This window comes from Pangasianodon hypophthalmus, chromosome 8, assembly GCF_027358585.1.
Source record: "Pangasianodon hypophthalmus isolate fPanHyp1 chromosome 8, fPanHyp1.pri, whole genome shotgun sequence".
Taxonomy (NCBI): Eukaryota; Metazoa; Chordata; class Actinopteri; order Siluriformes; family Pangasiidae; genus Pangasianodon; species Pangasianodon hypophthalmus.
Genome location: NC_069717.1, coordinates 25,962,876 through 25,980,703, shown reverse-complemented (window position 1 = coordinate 25,980,703; position 17,828 = coordinate 25,962,876). Strand labels below are relative to the sequence as shown.

The window sequence follows — 17,828 nt, the reverse complement described above, 5'->3', positions numbered from 1 at the left end:
CCTTTTTTTTACAATGTCATTTTCACTCAGGAACAGGTTAGAGTGATTTTTGTTTGCGATTACATTAAATGCTGTTCGTTTTCAGATTTCTGTTTTCATTTCCTGTAACGTTTCGTTCTAATCCCCGGTGTGTGTAATAGTTTGCTCTGCATCATTCTTATTATAGCATCAGTGAGATCCTGTGCTACAATGCTTTGCTCTACTCGAATAGTTTAATATTAATATCAATTAGTAAGTTATTGATAGATATTAGATTTTAGCCATTCTGTCTAATAGTGCAACCTGCCGTCAGTGTGCGTGAATTTTATTTAAGGTACTTTAGAAGGTAATGAGCTCTCTGGCATATCTAGCATTAGTTAAAGGATGATTAGTAAACTTCTAGTAAATTTTCTCTGCAGAATATTAGCTATGATAACATAATAGATCCATAATTTCACATGTTAAAGACATGTAATGCTAAAGATCTGTTATTAAATAATCATTGACCAGTGGTAGAGTTGAGAAATATATATATCTCTAACTGTGGTTTCACGTCTACAGGTCTACTCTTCATTCAGAGTAGGGAAATGTGACGCTTTCTCTCTCTCTCTCTCTCTCTCTCTCAGGTGGTTTTGCCATCGTGTTTCTCGTGCGCACACATCAGGCCGTTCGCTGTGCTCTGAAGAGGATGTATGTGAACAACGAACATGACCTTCAAGTCTGCAAGAGAGAGATTCAGATCATGGTGAGAGACTTTTGATGTGCTGGTGGTCCATGATTTTTTAGATTTTGGTGGAACTTAGCTGCAATATGGCTCATGTCTTCAGCATTCCATCTAAAGCCCCACCCAAAATCCACACACATCTACGGTTTAGCCTATAAAGTTAGCCCTTTTGCTACGGCGATAAGGGAGACAGCTGAAATGCTACGGTTAGACCAAACGCAAATAAAATCCACCTGGTGGAAACGTCAATTCAGACACTGGGCGTGAAAGACGTGCATTTGCTTCCACTTACTTTTGTTTCATGACTTTGCTTAGATAAACTTTGGCCAGTGAATTCAAAAACCTCTGTCTTGTGAGCCAGTAGAAAACAAGTGGGCGGGGCTCTGGTCTCTCTGGTTGGTTAAAAAAAAATGGAGGAGCTTCTCGTTATTAAGTAGCACTCATCTTATTAGTAGCGTCTGACTTTTTTTCTTTACCGTTGCTTTGCATACACCTGGAAAAAATTAGCCATCTCCTCCACAACATAGTCTGACATTTTTTGTGGTAAAATGTTGTTGTTTTTGTGTCTGCTAAGTTTATCTCGTTAGCCTTTCTTTTCCCTCCGTAGACTTGAAAGCCACAGTGTAATGCAGTCGAATGAGCTTTTGGGATTGGGATTAATGGGCACCTTCTTTTTCTGATTGGTTGGACCTTGGTGGTCCGCATCATTCATCTTCCTCAGTCACCACAGTACCATACAGTACCACAGTCCTCAAACACCACAGTGTTATAGGGGAACACTGCGGCCAGGCTTCAGGTTCCAGTCTGCAGAACTGACCGCTGTAGCACCACCACTGGAAGAATCTTTGCTCTAAAACCCCACTGTTTTTTGTGGCTGTTTTCCAAATAGTGCGCCATCACATTTCACTTTGCGAATCGAACATGGCAAGGTCACTGTTTTAAATGTCGCCGTGAGATTTATGCACAGACCCTTGGGAGAAGAAGGACAGGACTGGAGCAAATCTGATCATCTTTAAAAACACAGGCAGAGAGTCTATTACAGCGGCCTTTGAGTGTCATTACTCCAGCTGAATGAAATGCTCTCTTGTGTTAGTGTTACTGAAAGGGAGAAAGAAAGAAAGAGAGAGAGAGAGACTGTTCACAGACTCCAGTGAACTCATAAGAACAGCTTCAGTCAGAAGGGAGAGAAAGAGGTCGTTGTTTAGCGTGTAAATGGGCCGCATCTGGTGACTTTGTCTCCTCTGTAACGAAGAAGCCTTCTTTTCTTACACACTCTCAGCTACACTTTATTTACAGCACCGAAGTAAAGTTCTCATGTTGCTTTTATCACCTCAGCCCTTATTTACAGCAAGGACAGTGGAGTTGTCCCCATTTCTATAGTCCATTCAGGCCGTGCTTCACATTGACACTCGATGCTTTTAAAAAAATGTCTCATTTCGCTGACGCTTTTATCCGAAGCGCCTGACAATTGAGACAGGACGCGATAGTGGCAGCGTGGAAGTGCTTTGATCTCACCACCAATGCCCCAATTACAATTCTAATTACATTTAATAAAAAAAAATCTAAACAGGCTACATGTTCTAAAAGTGATTTTAAGTGTAGTATTTAATCATTTTAACCAGCACCACTATGTTCTATACTAAGCATATGTAGTAAATAGTAAGCCACTTTTTTGGGATTTGCCATAAAAAAAAAACAAAAAAAAACATATTCTTACATGAAGACACGTTAAAAGATGGTGGATTTCACAAGGATCCCAAGTTGCCTTAGAAATATGACATTTAGCTGAGAATAGGCAACAAGGAAACATTGATGCAGAAGGAAAAGATGTTGATGTCGCATATTTGTGATTTACTTAGTTAATAAATCAACACAATTTTGTGTAAATAATGAATCTTCTCTCATTTGATAAAACAACTGGCTAACAATGCAAATTCCACAATGACCATACATTAGAGAATAAATAAATGTCTTAACTGTTCATCAAAAAAGGAAACCCTTTTTTTCTTAATTAATAAAATATTGGACTTTCTCACACTCTGACCATCTCTGTCAGCTGATGGCTCTTGCCTGTCACCATGTAGTCAGACTTCTTTCATGCCTAAAGCTTGAGCCTGATGACATTTGATGAATTTGTATGACGTGTGGAAAAAATTTCTGCTTAATGTGAATTACTGTTACAGGATTGTCAGGACGATGAATACGCTGCCACTTTTTGTGGTAAAGTGTTGTTTTTCTTTCATTTCACAGCTCAGGAATATCGTGTTATGCATAATTAATTTTTTTTTAATTTATAACACAAAATCTTAACCAAATAAAACCTGGAGTGCATTTTTAAGCATTAATTATAAGAAGCGGGATGTTTATTGCAGCTGATGATTGAGCTGTGAAATGAAAAAGTGTGATTAGAGAGAGACTGGTTGATTCAGGTGGAAGTGGGAACGCCGTCATCGTCATTGTTACTGTCTTTAGACATCGTCTGGCAGCGCATTAATGATAAAGCCGTAGTGTTGACTCGACACTTTGAGCCGCCCACGTCTCATCCGGCCCCACTGAAGGTCATTAACATGAGCTGACAGCTGTTAGAGCTCATCATCATTATTGCCTGTGTGTGTTTGTGTGTTTGTTTACAGAGGGATCTGGTGGGAAACAAAAATATAGTCGGCTACCTGGACTCCAGTATCACCGCCGTAGGGTCAGGAGACGTCTGGGAAGTTCTGATATTAATGGACTTCTGTAGAGGTCAGCACTCTTATACTCTCAGACTCTCTCAGACTTTCCCACTTTTCTCTCTATTTTATTCATTGATTATGGCTTTGGCTTTGTGTGTGTGTGTGTGTGTGTGTGTGTGTGTGTGTGTGTGTGTGTGCGCGCGTGTGCGTGCAGGTGGACAGGTGGTGAATCTGATGAACCAGCGGCTGCAGACTGGCTTCAGCGAGTCAGAAGTCCTGCAAATCTTCTGCGACACATGTGAGGCCGTCGCACGACTACACCAGCGCAAAAGTCCCATCGTCCACCGGGATCTCAAAGTACGAGCGATGACTCCGCCTCCTTCCTCACACCGTCTGCTCTTTTAAAGGAATACTCCAGCGTTTTCAGTGTAATCTCTGTCTACCGCATGTGTAGTGTATGGGAAATCACCACATGCAATAATTTTGATGTTTCCCTGCACTGAGAAAAGACAGAAGACCTGTTTAGGCTAATCTCAGGTGTAATGAAAGTCTAAAGGCAAGTGTTGTGATGTCATTAAACATTTATGTGAAGCATGTGTGTTGTAGTTTCATAAGGTAATTCAGTCAAAGGTTCATAAAAAGTAAACAGAATTATATTTTATTTATATATTGATTTATTGTTGGATAAAACTTCATAAAAACTTCATAAAATGCATTATGAACACTATTATTTTTAAATTTAATTGCATTTAATTAAATTTATTGACAAATTCAACAATTGCCCTTAGACTTTCATAGTAAGTGAGTTTGTAGTAAACTGCTTTTCTGTCCTTTTCTCCTTTTCTCTCTGGGGTAATCACACATTTTCTGTGATATTCTGGAGATTAGATTGGAAAACACTGGAGTTTTTCTTTAACCACTACAGTCAGCTTGTTTTTCCTCCTTAAATGGATAATTTCATAATTTCCCCTTAACCCAAATGTAATGCATCAGGAGATTATAGCTACCGGTGTAGGACCAAGCCAACTGCACATCGTCACACCCTTTCTTCAAACCGAGCTGTTAAACAGGATTAAACGCTTTGAGAGTACATGACTTGATTCTGTATGTTGACATAAGTCCAGATGTGTTGACCTGATTGGTGTGTTTGCACAGCAGCCATTGGCGTTCAAAATACACCACACCTCTGCACAAATTGATCGATAACCTGCAGTAATTATTTGCATAACCGTGGCACATGTTTTTGCACAAATTTAGTACTTGTTGGTGAGTGCAGGTTAAGTGTCCTTTGTTTTTATTTTTTTCCCACAAAATAACAAAATGTAAAAAGAAAGATGTGGAAAACATGTGAGAAAAGGTTCTCTGGTGTGATGAGACAAAAACTGAACTTTTTGGTCTTGGGACAAAAAGTGCTACATTTGGCAGAAACCAGCGCTGCTCATCACCCTGATCATTATCATCATCGTAACAGTGAAGCACGGTGGTGGTAGCATGATATTGTGTAGATGCTTTTCTTCAGCAGGGACTGAGAAAGTGTTCAGGTTTGAGGGCAAGACAGCTGGAGCCAAATTCAGGGCAATCCTAGAAGAAAACCTGTTCCAGTCTACAAGAGATTTGAGACTGGGGCAGAGTTTCAAGACACGACCCTGAGCATACTACCTAAGGAAACTGTAATGGGTCAAATCCAAGAACATGGTACACACAGTATGGTGGCGCTGTGCACATTATCATGCTCGGGTAGGAGGTGTGGCCAAAAGTGAAGGCAGAGTTGTACGTTAAAAATGATTTTAACAATGCCAAATTGGTGGCTATAAACTAGTCTTAGCAACATTAGGCTTGTAGCTCCATTGCGAATCTTTAGAACTTAGCTAATGGACTATGTGTGAAGTAACAGGATGATTGTGTACACTTTTTTTGACCCAGCTGTTTCTTTAATGCTGTCTATCCTCTTTCTCTCTGTGTCTCAGGTGGAGAATATTTTGCTGCACGACCGTGGTCATTACGTCCTGTGCGACTTTGGCAGCGCCACCAACAGGTTCCAGGACCCTCAGGCCGAGGGGGCGGCTGCCGTAGAGGAGGAAATTAAGAAGTGCGTTTTTATCCTCACCTTACTTGTTTGTTGAGCTGTCTGCTGTCTCTCAGGTGGTGTATGATGTGATGTGTGTGTTGATCTGCAGGTACACCACGCTGTCCTACAGAGCTCCAGAGATGGTCAATCTGTACAGCGGGAAAGTCATTAGCACTAAAGCTGATATCTGGGTGAGAACTGTGTAGAGCTCTGTATTTATAGAGCCAATGTAATTTAGCTTTACTGCCTTGGTGGTACTTTGATTGTTGTATGTCTATACACACACACACACACACACACACACATGACTGCTGGCTCACATGTTTAATTGCACAGTCTGCATTAGTGCTAGAATTGATATGACACATTTGTGCTTGTTTTCTTTTCTCATAATTGCTAAGGAGGCAGACTGGTGATGTGGTTGATTTAATTGTGTGTGTGTGTGTGTGTGTGTGTGTGTGTGTGTGTGTGTGTGTTGCTCCCCACAGGCTCTGGGCTGCTTGCTGTATAAGCTGTGTTTTTTCACGTTGCCGTTCGGAGAGAGTCAGGTGGCCATCTGTGACGGCAGCTTCACCATCCCAGACAACTCGCGCTACTCGCATGACGTGCACTGCCTCATACGTGAGTCACACGTTTCACCATCAGTCTGCTCACTATTAACAGTCAGTATTAACCAGACTCAGTCACATGATTACAGATGTTACCTGTCTGTCTCTCTCCATCTGTCTGTCTATTTCATGTCTGTCTATCTGGCAGTCTGTCTGTCCATCTCTCTATCTCTTATATCAGTCAGTACATCTGTCTCACCATCTGTCTGTCTTTCATGTATGTCTATCTAGTAGTCTGTCTGTCTGTCTCATATCTGTCTGTCAGTCTCCCTATCTGTATATCTCATATTGGTCTGTCCATCTGTCTATCTATCTTATGTATGTCCGTCTTGCCATCTGTCTGTTGATATCATGTCTGTCTATCTCATATCTGTCTGTCTATCTCATATCTGTCTGTCAATCTCATATCTGACTGCCTGTCTGTCTGTATATTTCATGTCTGTCTATCTATCCATTAGTCTGTCTCTCTTTATCTCATGTCTGCCTGTCCATCTGTCTGTCTCTCCTTCTGTCTGTCTATCTCATATCTGTCTGTTCATCAGTCTCTCCATCTGTCAGTCTGTCTATCTCATGTTGGTCTTTCCATTTGAGAGTCTGTCTGTCTCATGTTTGTTTAGCCATATGTCTATGTCTGTCTCATTTCTGTCTGTCTTATATCTGTCTATCTGTCTGTCTATCTATCTCTCATCTATATCATGTCTGTCTCTCTGTGTCTGTCTGTGTCTGTCTCAGGTCTGTCTGTCTGCCTATTTGATGTCTGTCTGGCTCATGTCTTTCTGTCTGTCTATCTCGTGTGTCTGTCTGTCCATCATTTTAATGTCTATCACATATCTGTCTGCCCATCTGTCTGTCCATCTAAATCATGTCTACCTTTCTATCTCATGTCTGTCTGTGTCTGTTTTTATCTTTCTGTCTTTCTTTGTCAGTGTTTCTCATTTTCTCATATCTGTCTGTTTCCTGTTTATTTGTTCTTTTCTTTCATGCTTTAACGTCTCTTATCTGTCTTCAGGTTACATGCTGGAGCCAGACCCTGACATAAGGCCTGATATCTACCAGGTGTCTCATTTCGCCTTCAAGCTTGCACGCAAAGACTGTCCAGTACAGAACGTCCATGTGAGCTGAATGATTTTTTTGTTTTTTGTTTTTTTTAGTGTGATAACATGGTCGTGAGCCTCAAGTACATGGTAGCTACATTAGTGTCATAGCTTGTGTGAAATTATGTTGATTTTATTTTTTTGTTATTATTTTCTTCTTTCAAAAGTTGGCTGATGAAGCGAATAACTACTGCAGTAATGTGAAAACAGCTTAGTGCCATGTTGTTTGTTATTATGAACCCCCTGAAGGGTGTGATCACTGAGTCTTTGCTCTGTTTTTGCTCTTTTCTCATCAACGCCTGTGTTGTGCTGCTAAACCTGAAAACCATTTCCTGTTAGATTTATTCCATGCGCATCATCGTCGCTTTGCCTCGGAGGAAGTCAGAGGAAGCAGGTTTCCGCTGCCATTTGGCTGCGTTCCAGTGGCCCGATGTTGTGTTGAACGTATAATGGATGCATTGAGTTTGCATGTTAGGGATGGTGAGGCTGCCGAGTGGCATTGACAGCAGCACGTGGAGAATGCTGCACTCAAAAAAACACAGTGGAGCAGCCATTGTTGGGCCTCATGACCTCTGACCCTGTGATTTTTCTTACACCGGTACAAAACAGGCTTTTGCCAGAATGTGCATGGGGTTTGTAAAGGCACACAGTGCAGTTTTTTGTGCTTCATGTCGGTCTTAAGGTTATGTTGAAAAACATTTGCAACTCCCTCAGATCTTCCTAATACAAAAGTAAAGTGGTGGATTTGTTTAATAGGAGAAAAAATTTCAGCAATCTCGAACATAAGGGATAACACTCAGGTTTTGCTATTAGCTCCTAAAAACAAAAGAGCAACAGCTTCTTTTCTTACTCACCATTTTATAGCAACATCCAGCATAGAAACAGGGGAGGCGTTGATGAAAACACTGGACTCAAAATCCCAGAATGCAGTACAGCTATACGACGCAGTTGCACTCAGCTAGTTAATGATCTATGAGATAACAAGTGTGATCGGCAGTGTTAGAGTGGAAGTTGAAGCTTTTGTAGCTGCTCTGTTTGAACAGATTGTACAGATGAGGAAGTGAGAGAGATGGACAGACTACAGGACTAAAGCGCCGCTGCATCAGGTAGAAGCGAGGGCTAAGTACCACTGCACCACTATCAGCAGGTAGTCGAGCGGCATTGTGGGTAATATAGGATACCGTTAACCAAAGTGAATCTAGACAAACATGTAGAGGAAATTCATTTTAAATTAAAAACACAGAATTTAATTATTCTAAAATAAATCGTGGACCCCTCTGAAGCTCAGACTTGATTTTCCCTTTAAATTCATAAATTCAAAACTTGAACATACACTAATTCTGTCATTTAATAATGATATTCATTGATATTTTATTGGTGATTGTGATCTTTTCTTTTTTTTTAATCCACCCAGAGTTCTCAGATTCCTGCGACGCTTCCAGAGCCAATCAGAGCGAGTGAAGCAGTTGCCAAGAAGAGTCAGACTAAAGCCAGGTGAGAGAGCACTCGGGCTACATGTATGTCTACTGAGATGTTTGTGCCATGAGAATGTACAATACAAGGTATTTTCTGATTTCTGTCTTAGACTCACTGATCCAATCCCCACCATGGAAACCTCCATAGCGCCACGGCAACGGCCCAAAGCGGGCCAGGCTCAGCCGGTCGCAGGCATGCTGCCCATACAGCCTGCCCTCACGCCCCGGAAGAGAGCCAATGCCCCAGCGGGACCTGCACAGCCTATCAGTGAGTGAAGCTGCTGAGCTTTACACAGATTTTGTAAAAATACACACAGGGTCAAGTTCCAAAGACAATACACGTTTGTGTGTGTGTGTGTGTGTGTGTGTGTGTGTGTGTGCCAGTTTAAACACGGGGGGGATTTTGTTCATAATTGACAGAAGAAACAGGGTAGTTCTTTTCAGCTTAGGTTATAACAAGCCAAAATGGAATAATATCCAGCTGGCAGAAAGGCGACTTCACTTGACAGATCAGATTTAGTCAGAAACAAATTTAGTCAAATGATTACAGCATCATCTGGCACAAAAATACACAAAAATGCTTTCAGGGTGAGCACAGGTTTTGGAGAAATAGCCTTGGAGAAGGGTGAAGCAGAACGCAGCAGTAGGTATACCCCTACTTAAGCCCTTAAAGAACGGCACAACAACCTTCCAATTTTGACTGAATTGATCAATTCTAGTAATCCCAGTGGTTTAATCAATGTGTCTTTTTAAGCACTGGCTAATGAGGGCTTTTTAAATCCTGGCTAATAATATTCTGCAGCTATTGAGCCTTAATAGCCAGAATCCTGCTGAGTTGCCATTTGAGTTTCTGTTTTAAAAAAAATCCAGGAGCCATTAGAGCCCTTCCATATCACATCACTAATGATCACAGACTGGTCCGTTGGAGTGTATTTACTGGGAATGTATGAGTCAGACGAGGTCGAAGTGTTTTTGAGCTTCTATAAAAGGGTCCAGGGTCAGCAATCTGACAACTAGAAGTAGACTTGAATTAGTGCTCAACATCTTAACATTTTAAAAAAATCCAAATGCACACAACAATTAAAGTGCAACTGCAAGGTTTAATCTGTTTCTGAGCATCCTTTTACAAGTTTCAAATCTATTAATGAGCTAAATATTTTTGACTTTGCCTTGATTTCATTGGTATGAAATTTGTTTAGCTTGGTCTGAAGGTGTTGATTAATTGTCTACAGCAGCACGGCTAGCACAGTCGTTCCAGCAGCAAGGTTTATTATTAACACACTCATTCTAATATATTATCATTTCTTTAGTAACAACTTCCACATTGACTTGTATAATATGTATAAATTAAAAAAATTGTTACTGTTGGTAAATTGCTGTGTTGTGAGAAAAATAAAACACTTAATACATGCTCTTATTGGAAAATAATCAACTTTGGGGTGGTAACATTAACCACCTCACACCCAATCTTTGATTGTTTTCGTGTAACAGCATGCCCCCAAATGATTTATACTTTGCTTAATACAATTAATAAACTTCGATTAAACTAAAAAAAAAAAGTTGTATCTTGTTCTTAGAATCTCAAAGTGATTCATAGAAACCTGTATGCATAAATTTATATGTGAGAACAATCGCTTAAAAAATTATTCAGTACCATTATTATCAAATATTTAATGTACACCTGTAGTGATTATATGTCATGTGAGTATACACTATAAAGCCAAACGGATGTGGACACCTGACCATCACACCCGTACGTGGGTCTTTCCCAAACTGTCACCACAAACATGGAAGCACAGAATTTTATAGAACGTCTTTGTATGCCGTAGAATTACAATTTCCCTTCACTGGAACTAAGAGACCCAAACGTGTTCCAGCATGACAATGCCCCTGTGCACAAAGCGAGCTCCATGAAGACATGGTGTGTTAAGGTTGGGTTGGATTGGAAGAACTCGAGTGTCCTGCACAGAGCCCTGACCTCAACCCCATTGAACACCTTTGGGATGAACTGGAACACCGACTGCACCCCAGACCTCCTCACCAACATCAGTGCCTGATCTCACTAATGCTCTTGTGGCTGAATGAGCAAATCCCCACAGCCACGCTCCAACATCTATTTGAAATCCTTCCCAGAAGAGTGGAGGTCATTATAACAGCAAAGGGGAAAAAATCTGAAATTGTATTTTTAAAAAAACACATATGGGTGTAATTGTTCAGGTGTCCACAAACCATTGGCCTTATAGTGAATCTTGCTTTGACACTAGCTACTCTTTTTGTTCTATTTTTAATTCTGTTCATGTATCAAAGTATTTCTTTAAAACATTTATGAATGTGCAATGCCTTACAGGTATGAACATTGCCTCTCAGCCACAAAAGCCTCAGCAGCCTGGTCCTGTTTCTCAGCAGCAAGCCACACCTGCATCCATACAGGCCACGCCCACTCCCCCTCAAGCCACACCCCAGCAGGGGCAACTTTTCGTGCAGCCACAAGCCGCAGGTTTCTATCCTCCTCAGCAGGTACAGGTTATAGTCATGTTCTTTGCACTGACTGCTATAAAAGTGTTACATAATGTGTTATAACACAACATTTGTTGAATTCTCGAATCTGATTGGCCAGATGTTGATTAATTTTATGTAATAGTTCTGACAGTAGTGCCAGCTGTATAGTACAGACAGCTTTACAGTAATGCGCTCATTCTGATATATTATTGTATATTATTATTCTATAGTAACAATTTTTCACATAATCTAAGGGTAATAATAGACAGATTAAAAAAACATGTCATTTAACAAGGAAAAATGTGTAGTCATTGAAATGGTGAAGTTTGCTGATGTGGAGTAAGAGGAGTAAAACACTTCAGGTCATGCAGTTATGGGAAAAAAATCAACTTTGGGGTGGTAACAGTAACTCACACCACCTTGTTTTTTTTTTTTCCTATAACAGCATGCCCTATTACATTTTATTCCATACATAATAAATGGCAGTTTGCTCCTGGTGACACAGTCCATGCATTTATCATTTGAGCCACTTAACCTTCTGTTTTGACCTGATCTACTGGTTTTAGCTGTCACCCCAAGTGCAGAATCTCTACCCACCCCATCGTCAGAGCACCAACTCACCTGCACCATCTGCTACATCTGCACAGGCAAGAACTAAAGCTAAGGCCCCTCATCCTCCTTCACCCCTTCTGAATCCCCAACACACTCCTCCACCAGCCACAGTGCAGGCCAGAACCAAAGCCATGGCCCCTGCCCCTCCTGTGCAGTATTCTCAGACCGCCCCTGGACACACAAAAATTAAAGCTATGGCTCCTCCTCCACCAATCCAGCAGCAGCTGCCAGTGGCTAATCTTCTTGCTTCTAGCCCTCCGTCTTTTAAAGCTTCTCCTCCTTCACCTCCAGTCCTACAGGGGGCACCAGCTCCTGACATGAATTCTGAGGAGATGGTAATTCAAGAACTGCTGGAAGTGATCTTTTGCTGGGTTCAAGCTTCCTGAAAATTTCCCTGGAATATTCCACTTCTTGTGTGCCTGTCATCCTCAAGCCTTAAGAATAGCATGTCATGTCATTTTTTTTGCTAGTTCAGATGGCAACAAATTTTTGTATGCTAATAATGGACACCTCAAAGGCATATTTAGGTACACAACTCAAGTGGAACAGTTCCTTCAAACATTTCATGGCTGCAGTTCCCCTTTACATACAAATATTTTAAATATTAAATAGTTGCTTAGAAATTGACAAGTTTAAAAGGTGAACTTTAACCATTTTTACTCTGGGTTCTTTCTGTTTCTGTCATGATGATCAATCAGTAATCAGTGGTAGCAGTGGTTCTTTAGTAGAGTAGCTGGTTCTTTGTTCTGATTCCTCTCTCTTCCTTGACCTTCTAAGCATAAACAAATTGTTTATGTGACTTCCTGAACTGATGTGCTGTCACTAACCAACGTCTTTCATTTCCAGATTGATTGGGCCTTTCTCATTGGGATTGCATCTCAAATGATTTTGTTCATGATGTCAAGATGTCTTTACTAAAGGGAAGTGTTTTCTCTGCTTAGCCATTTGCAGGTGGGCGTTCGGGCCATAAAGTGGGCTCTTTGACTCCGCCCTCATCTCCTAAGGTGGCCTCTCGTGGAGGTCACAGGCGCATTCTGAGTGACGTCACGCACAGTGCCATATTTGGAGTTCCAGTTAGCAAGTCCACTCAGCTATTGCAGGCAGCTGCTGCCGAAGCCAGTCTCAACAAGTCCAAGTGAGCTCCATCTATCCATCCATCCATCCACTCAGTCAGCAAAACATTTCCTACAGCAGAGTAGGCATCAATAACAGCGTCTGTACACATGCTAGTTGAAGCCATGGAGCCTCTTCCACTGCCCCTAGTCCTGCCATGGATTGCCATCCCACTGCTCAGTCATTTAGCAAACAATTTCCTGAAAGTCCTCCATTTTTAATCTGACCACAACTGAGCATGCTCACTTTGTGTTTCTGCTCCAGATCAGCCAGCACCACCCCCTCCGGCTCCCCCCGCTCCTCTCAGCAGAGTGTGTACCCAGCGGGTGAGGTTGGTACCCAGTCTGCTGCCCCTAAGGCAGATGCTGGGGCACAGCCTTCCTGGAACCCGTTTGGTGATGACAACTTCTCCAAATTGACAGCTGAAGAGCTTCTTAACAAGGACTTTGCCAAACTGGATGGTGAGATCAGTGTAGTTTTAATAGGGAAGATGGATGAAAATGAATGGTTCACGTAGATCAAGTTGTCCATGTGTCTGTTTGTGTGTGTTTACAGCGAAACCACCAGAGAAGTCCTCTACAGAGAACCTGATTTCAGGTTTACAACCTGCAGTTCCAAACAAAGGCTTTCCCCAGTGCACAGGTATATACCCAGGTCCTTTACCTTACTCCCTCTTTTTCTTTGTGATCCCAGGGAAAGTTTCATGCCCCTGTCCTGTCTCATCCTGATTCATTTTTTCTTTTGTTGCTGTCTAGTACAGTGTAAATCCAGTGTAGCCCTTTTAGTTTTCTACTAAATAAGGTTACGTCCTGCCCTGTGTCTAGTCTTGTGAGTCTTGTGTTGGCTTCCAGAAATAGAAACACGGTAAGGCTATGTCCCCTTCATTCTCCAATATGTAGATTTGAAGCAGTTACTGGTTGTCCAGATACAGCAAGGACAAACGCCTGTTTTGTTTATGTGTTGGTCATGTGAAGGTCATGCTTCATGTGTCATACTATAGAGAACATGTTTGATCACTGCCAGGATCTGCAGGCTGCTGTTTACTGGACTTCTCTCAGGCTTCTCAGTCAAAGTGTCTCAGTCCGAAAGTATGATGGGACATTATGAATATGCAGTGATGTTATATGCAATAAGAAACACTTTGTTGTCTTTATGTCATTTTTTTTTAATGCTGGTTGTCCTGACAGTAGAACATATATTATGTTTCTACAAATGGTGGAATGAACTGCATGGCTCCAGTAGTCAAAGAAAGTATCATATGTCTTTTGTTCCTCAGGATAGTCAGGAGAAAGGTGTGGTGAATGCTGTAAGGGTTGTTCTGTGTAAATGCTCCATGGAAGGGAGAGGATAGTTTAATCCTTGCAGTTCTTATATAAGCAGGGTTTGGCTGATCCTCTCTTGATCTGATCTCACACACACACACACACACACACAGTGGCGGGAGATGTTGCTTTGTGTAATTAAGGCCCAGGTAAACCCTTTGTAGCTGGATTTGAACAGCAAAGAATAGCTTTCTGTGTGCACTCAGGTCATGTGAAAGTCACCTGGCAGCCTGTTGCATCACTCGCACACACCCATTATGTTTAAATAGTCAGCTTGCTAACCAGACAAAAGTCAGCAGTCGATCTTTATGAGAAGATGTTGTTTAAACTGTTTAATACAGCAGTGACTCTCGGGTTATGAGGGAGGGGCTGTGCTCTCTGGGTGGTTTGAGTGATCAGATTTAAATGTTTTAAATTTTAGGTGTATTCACACACATATTTTTATGTTGATAATCCCTATCTGGAGATAATCCCGATTCTCGAGATGCATGAAACAAACAGGTGTAAATGGGATGAATATTTGATTTTTTTTCCCCCAACCCTAGTGAAAAGGACAAAGCAGCGGGTCTGCTGCTCTGTGTCCTGAGTGCCATGACCCTTCCCACCCCCTCCTGATCCTTGAACCCTGACCTTAAAGTCCTGTCAGTCCTGTGAGTATAGACAGGCCATGGAAGTACAGCTTAACAGAACAGTTTTAGGAGTTAGCGGTCCACCAATTTTTCAAACTTTCCTATCTGCGCTATTTTGAATATTTACACTTACAGAACAGAAATGTGCAATGTACAGCAGCCCTGAACGACAAGTTGTGAAAACATCTGATGTGCTGTGTTGTTATTTCAACTTATTCAGTGTTATTTTATAAATATGTATTGAAAATTCGAATGGTCAAAATAACCAATACGACCGTTATGCTATTACATTGATATAAGTGTTAGGAGTCAAAACTTTACCATAATCATACCTTTAATGCCTCTGACGTTGCATGAGCCCCACTTTGAGAAGATGTGGGTGGCTGGCTTCACGTGCCTCGGAGGAAGCACACGATAGCCTTTGTCCTCCCTGGTTGGTAGCTGTCATGTAATAGCAGAAAGCTGCCTGATGGGTGGGAATTGGCCATGACTAAATTAGGGAGAAAATCAGTGGGGGGTGGGGGTTGTTCAGAAAGTTCAAACCACTTACGCAAATATTGATCGACTCATCTGCTGTTTTTATCAGGAAAAAGATAGCTCCTTTGACATATTTTGGAGTAAATTCCAGCATAAGCTCACAGCAACACTAGGCATTCGTGCGCATCTTTGATCTTAGGTACGCAAAAGAAGGCGGATAGCGCTTTCCTTGAGTGTTTTACGTTGTTCTGTGACGCAGCAAGAGCAGCAGTTTGAAAAGATATGGTTGGCTGGCTTCACGTGTCTCGGAGGAAGCACGTTTTCCCTCACTGGTTGTCCCATCCTATCATACCTGACCAAAGTTCAAATTGTGTTCCTACACAATATGCAGCATGCGTGATTATTGGCAGGTCTAACAGACTTTAAATATTTATTTTTGATATTGTCAATGTGAACCCTCATCCACACCCCCTTCTGCAATTTCTTCACATGAACCACAGTTTGAATAACTGTGGATAAGATGTGTCAACTGAATTCCACTAAAGAATCAACATCTGGCTTACTTACTCTCAGGGAAGCAACATATGGAATAAGAATTATCCGATCATAGGATGTTAGCTATTAGAATCAAAATACTGAGATGTTAAAATAATGAAATAGCACTTCAGCATTTTTTTTCAACCTGCGGTACAGGGCTTCTGTAATTATGCATCTCCATGTCCAAACACTGTCAAAGCTAAGGTTTGAGGAATTGGTGAACTTTAACCTTGAGGTTACTATGGTCACCACGCTGGGGTGATGTCTTGAAAACTGAGCCATGACTCTGTACTGACACGCATGCATCTGGTTTGAATGGATACCGTGCTAACTGCACTACCACTAGCAGTTGGTTTCTCTCATGGCTGCACTACTTCTAGAAAAAAAATGGCCTGTACGTACAAATCCTCACCCCTGCTCTTAATAGTGTAACTGTTTGTCCGATGCACGTTTTGTAGTGTTAAGGATGCTGAGATCCTAGTTTTGGCTGTTTTTTTCCCACTTGTTATACATCATTGAAAACAAATGAGCCTTGTAGGTTGTCGCTTGTCCTAACATCTTCTGTTATGGAAATGGAGCTCAGATGGCTAACGAGGCAGCTGCCATGTTGTGTCTGTGCTGCTCATTCTTCACTAAACACGTCTGAGTTTCTCTGTGTGATGACTCACTATTTATGATGAGGAGACTGAAACATGCATGGTGTGTTTACGCAGTTCTGACGAAAGTCTGCGGTGATGTTTTAATAAATCTTCAATATACGCAACAACCTCTGTCTCCAAACTGGAATAGATTTCTGTGTAGACGTTAATTATTTTAAATACTGTACTTGCTCTTCTCACATCTTCTCTCTCCTTCTTGTCTCTTCTCACCTCTTTTCTTCTCTCCTCTTCTCTCATATCTCTTCTTTTCATCTCACTTTTCTTCTCTTCTCATCCTGTCTCTCTTCTTCTCATCTTTTTGTTCTGTTTTATTCCCTTCTCATTTCTCTTCTCTCTTCTCACATCTTCTCTTCTTTTCTTGCTCTTCTAATCTCTCCTCTTTTTTTCTCTTCTCGCCTCATCTCTTCTCTCTTGCTTTGTTCTCTTCTCTACTCTTCCCTTTCTATATGCCTTTTTCTTTTTGTTGCTTGTCTCATTTCCTTTTTTCCTTCTCCTTATAACTTTTTACCATCCTCTCCTCTCTGCCCAGTAGAGAAGTTGATAGAGGGTTTGAAGTCTCCAGAACCTTCCTCCTCCTCCTCTTCCTCCCTGCTTATCCCTGACATCCCTCTGAACGACCCTTTTAGTCCTGCAGACTCCAGTCGTGGTAAACCACCTCTGCTTTTCCCACTCTGCTCCATTTCTTCCTCTCTTTCTTTTCTCATCCCTCCTCTTGCATATCCTGCAGACTCAATTATTTTTTCACAATCTTTGCCTTGCAGAAGCAGAGGATGCTCATCCATCTGCTTGCCTCTCTTTTTTATGCCTGGTTCTCTCACTCTCTTTCCTTGCGCTAGCCTCAAGCATCACCTCCAACTTATCTATCAGCCCATCTGTCTGTTGCTGCATGACTGACTCAGACAGCTCGTTTCATTTCATAGACGAGTGCCTAAAAAAGACTGTAAATGAAAAGATCATGTCTCATTATCTTTTCACTAATCATATTTTCATTCTCTTTGTACACAGCTGGGATGGATACTCTTATTCCTGGTCTGGAATCTCTACACACTGACCCCGTACTGCCAGGTCAGTGCAAATTCCTCTCATGTTGTCAGTTTTTTTTTTTTTATTGACTAGACAACCCCTAAAACACTCAAGAACAGCTAGAATTGTTGCCATTTAGCTCCTCCTAGAGGTAAAGTTATATCCTGTTTGAACAATGATTACACTTTAATCAAGATCAACGACAAGGTCAGTAAACAGGAATTAAAGTTTTATAAGCTTGATCAAACTAGGACACTCTAAGTTTATATTTTGTCTTTAGTGGCTCACTTTGCATTCAAAACGATGGACCAGATAAGGCTTTTCTGTGCTCGGATCA

At 41.4% G+C, this 17,828-nt stretch overlaps 1 protein-coding gene across 11 annotated transcripts in view; it reads left to right on the top strand.

Annotated features, from left to right (window-relative positions):
* aak1a (AP2 associated kinase 1a) overlaps positions 1-17,828 on the top strand; it is a 45,051-nt gene that overhangs the window by 14,178 nt on the left and 13,045 nt on the right. For 6 of the 11 annotated variants that reach the window (XM_026945781.3, XM_034306458.2, XM_026945783.3 and 3 more), the window contains exons 2-17: positions 606-724; positions 3,337-3,445; positions 3,590-3,732; positions 5,343-5,464; positions 5,553-5,634; positions 5,932-6,064; positions 7,061-7,164; positions 8,560-8,639; positions 8,731-8,888; positions 10,968-11,137; positions 11,686-12,066; positions 12,673-12,866; positions 13,109-13,305; positions 13,400-13,486; positions 16,998-17,114; positions 17,474-17,533. In XM_026945781.3, coding sequence (XP_026801582.1) covers positions 606-724; positions 3,337-3,445; positions 3,590-3,732; positions 5,343-5,464; positions 5,553-5,634; positions 5,932-6,064; positions 7,061-7,164; positions 8,560-8,639; positions 8,731-8,888; positions 10,968-11,137; positions 11,686-12,066; positions 12,673-12,866; positions 13,109-13,305; positions 13,400-13,486; positions 16,998-17,114; positions 17,474-17,533 — 2,256 coding nt within the window. The remainder of the gene's footprint in view (positions 1-605; positions 725-3,336; positions 3,446-3,589; positions 3,733-5,342; positions 5,465-5,552; positions 5,635-5,931; positions 6,065-7,060; positions 7,165-8,559; positions 8,640-8,730; positions 8,889-10,967; positions 11,138-11,685; positions 12,067-12,672; positions 12,867-13,108; positions 13,306-13,399; positions 13,487-16,997; positions 17,115-17,473; positions 17,534-17,828) is intronic. The other 5 variants (XM_026945784.3, XM_034306459.2, XM_026945787.3 and 2 more) reach the window with 3 other exon arrangements.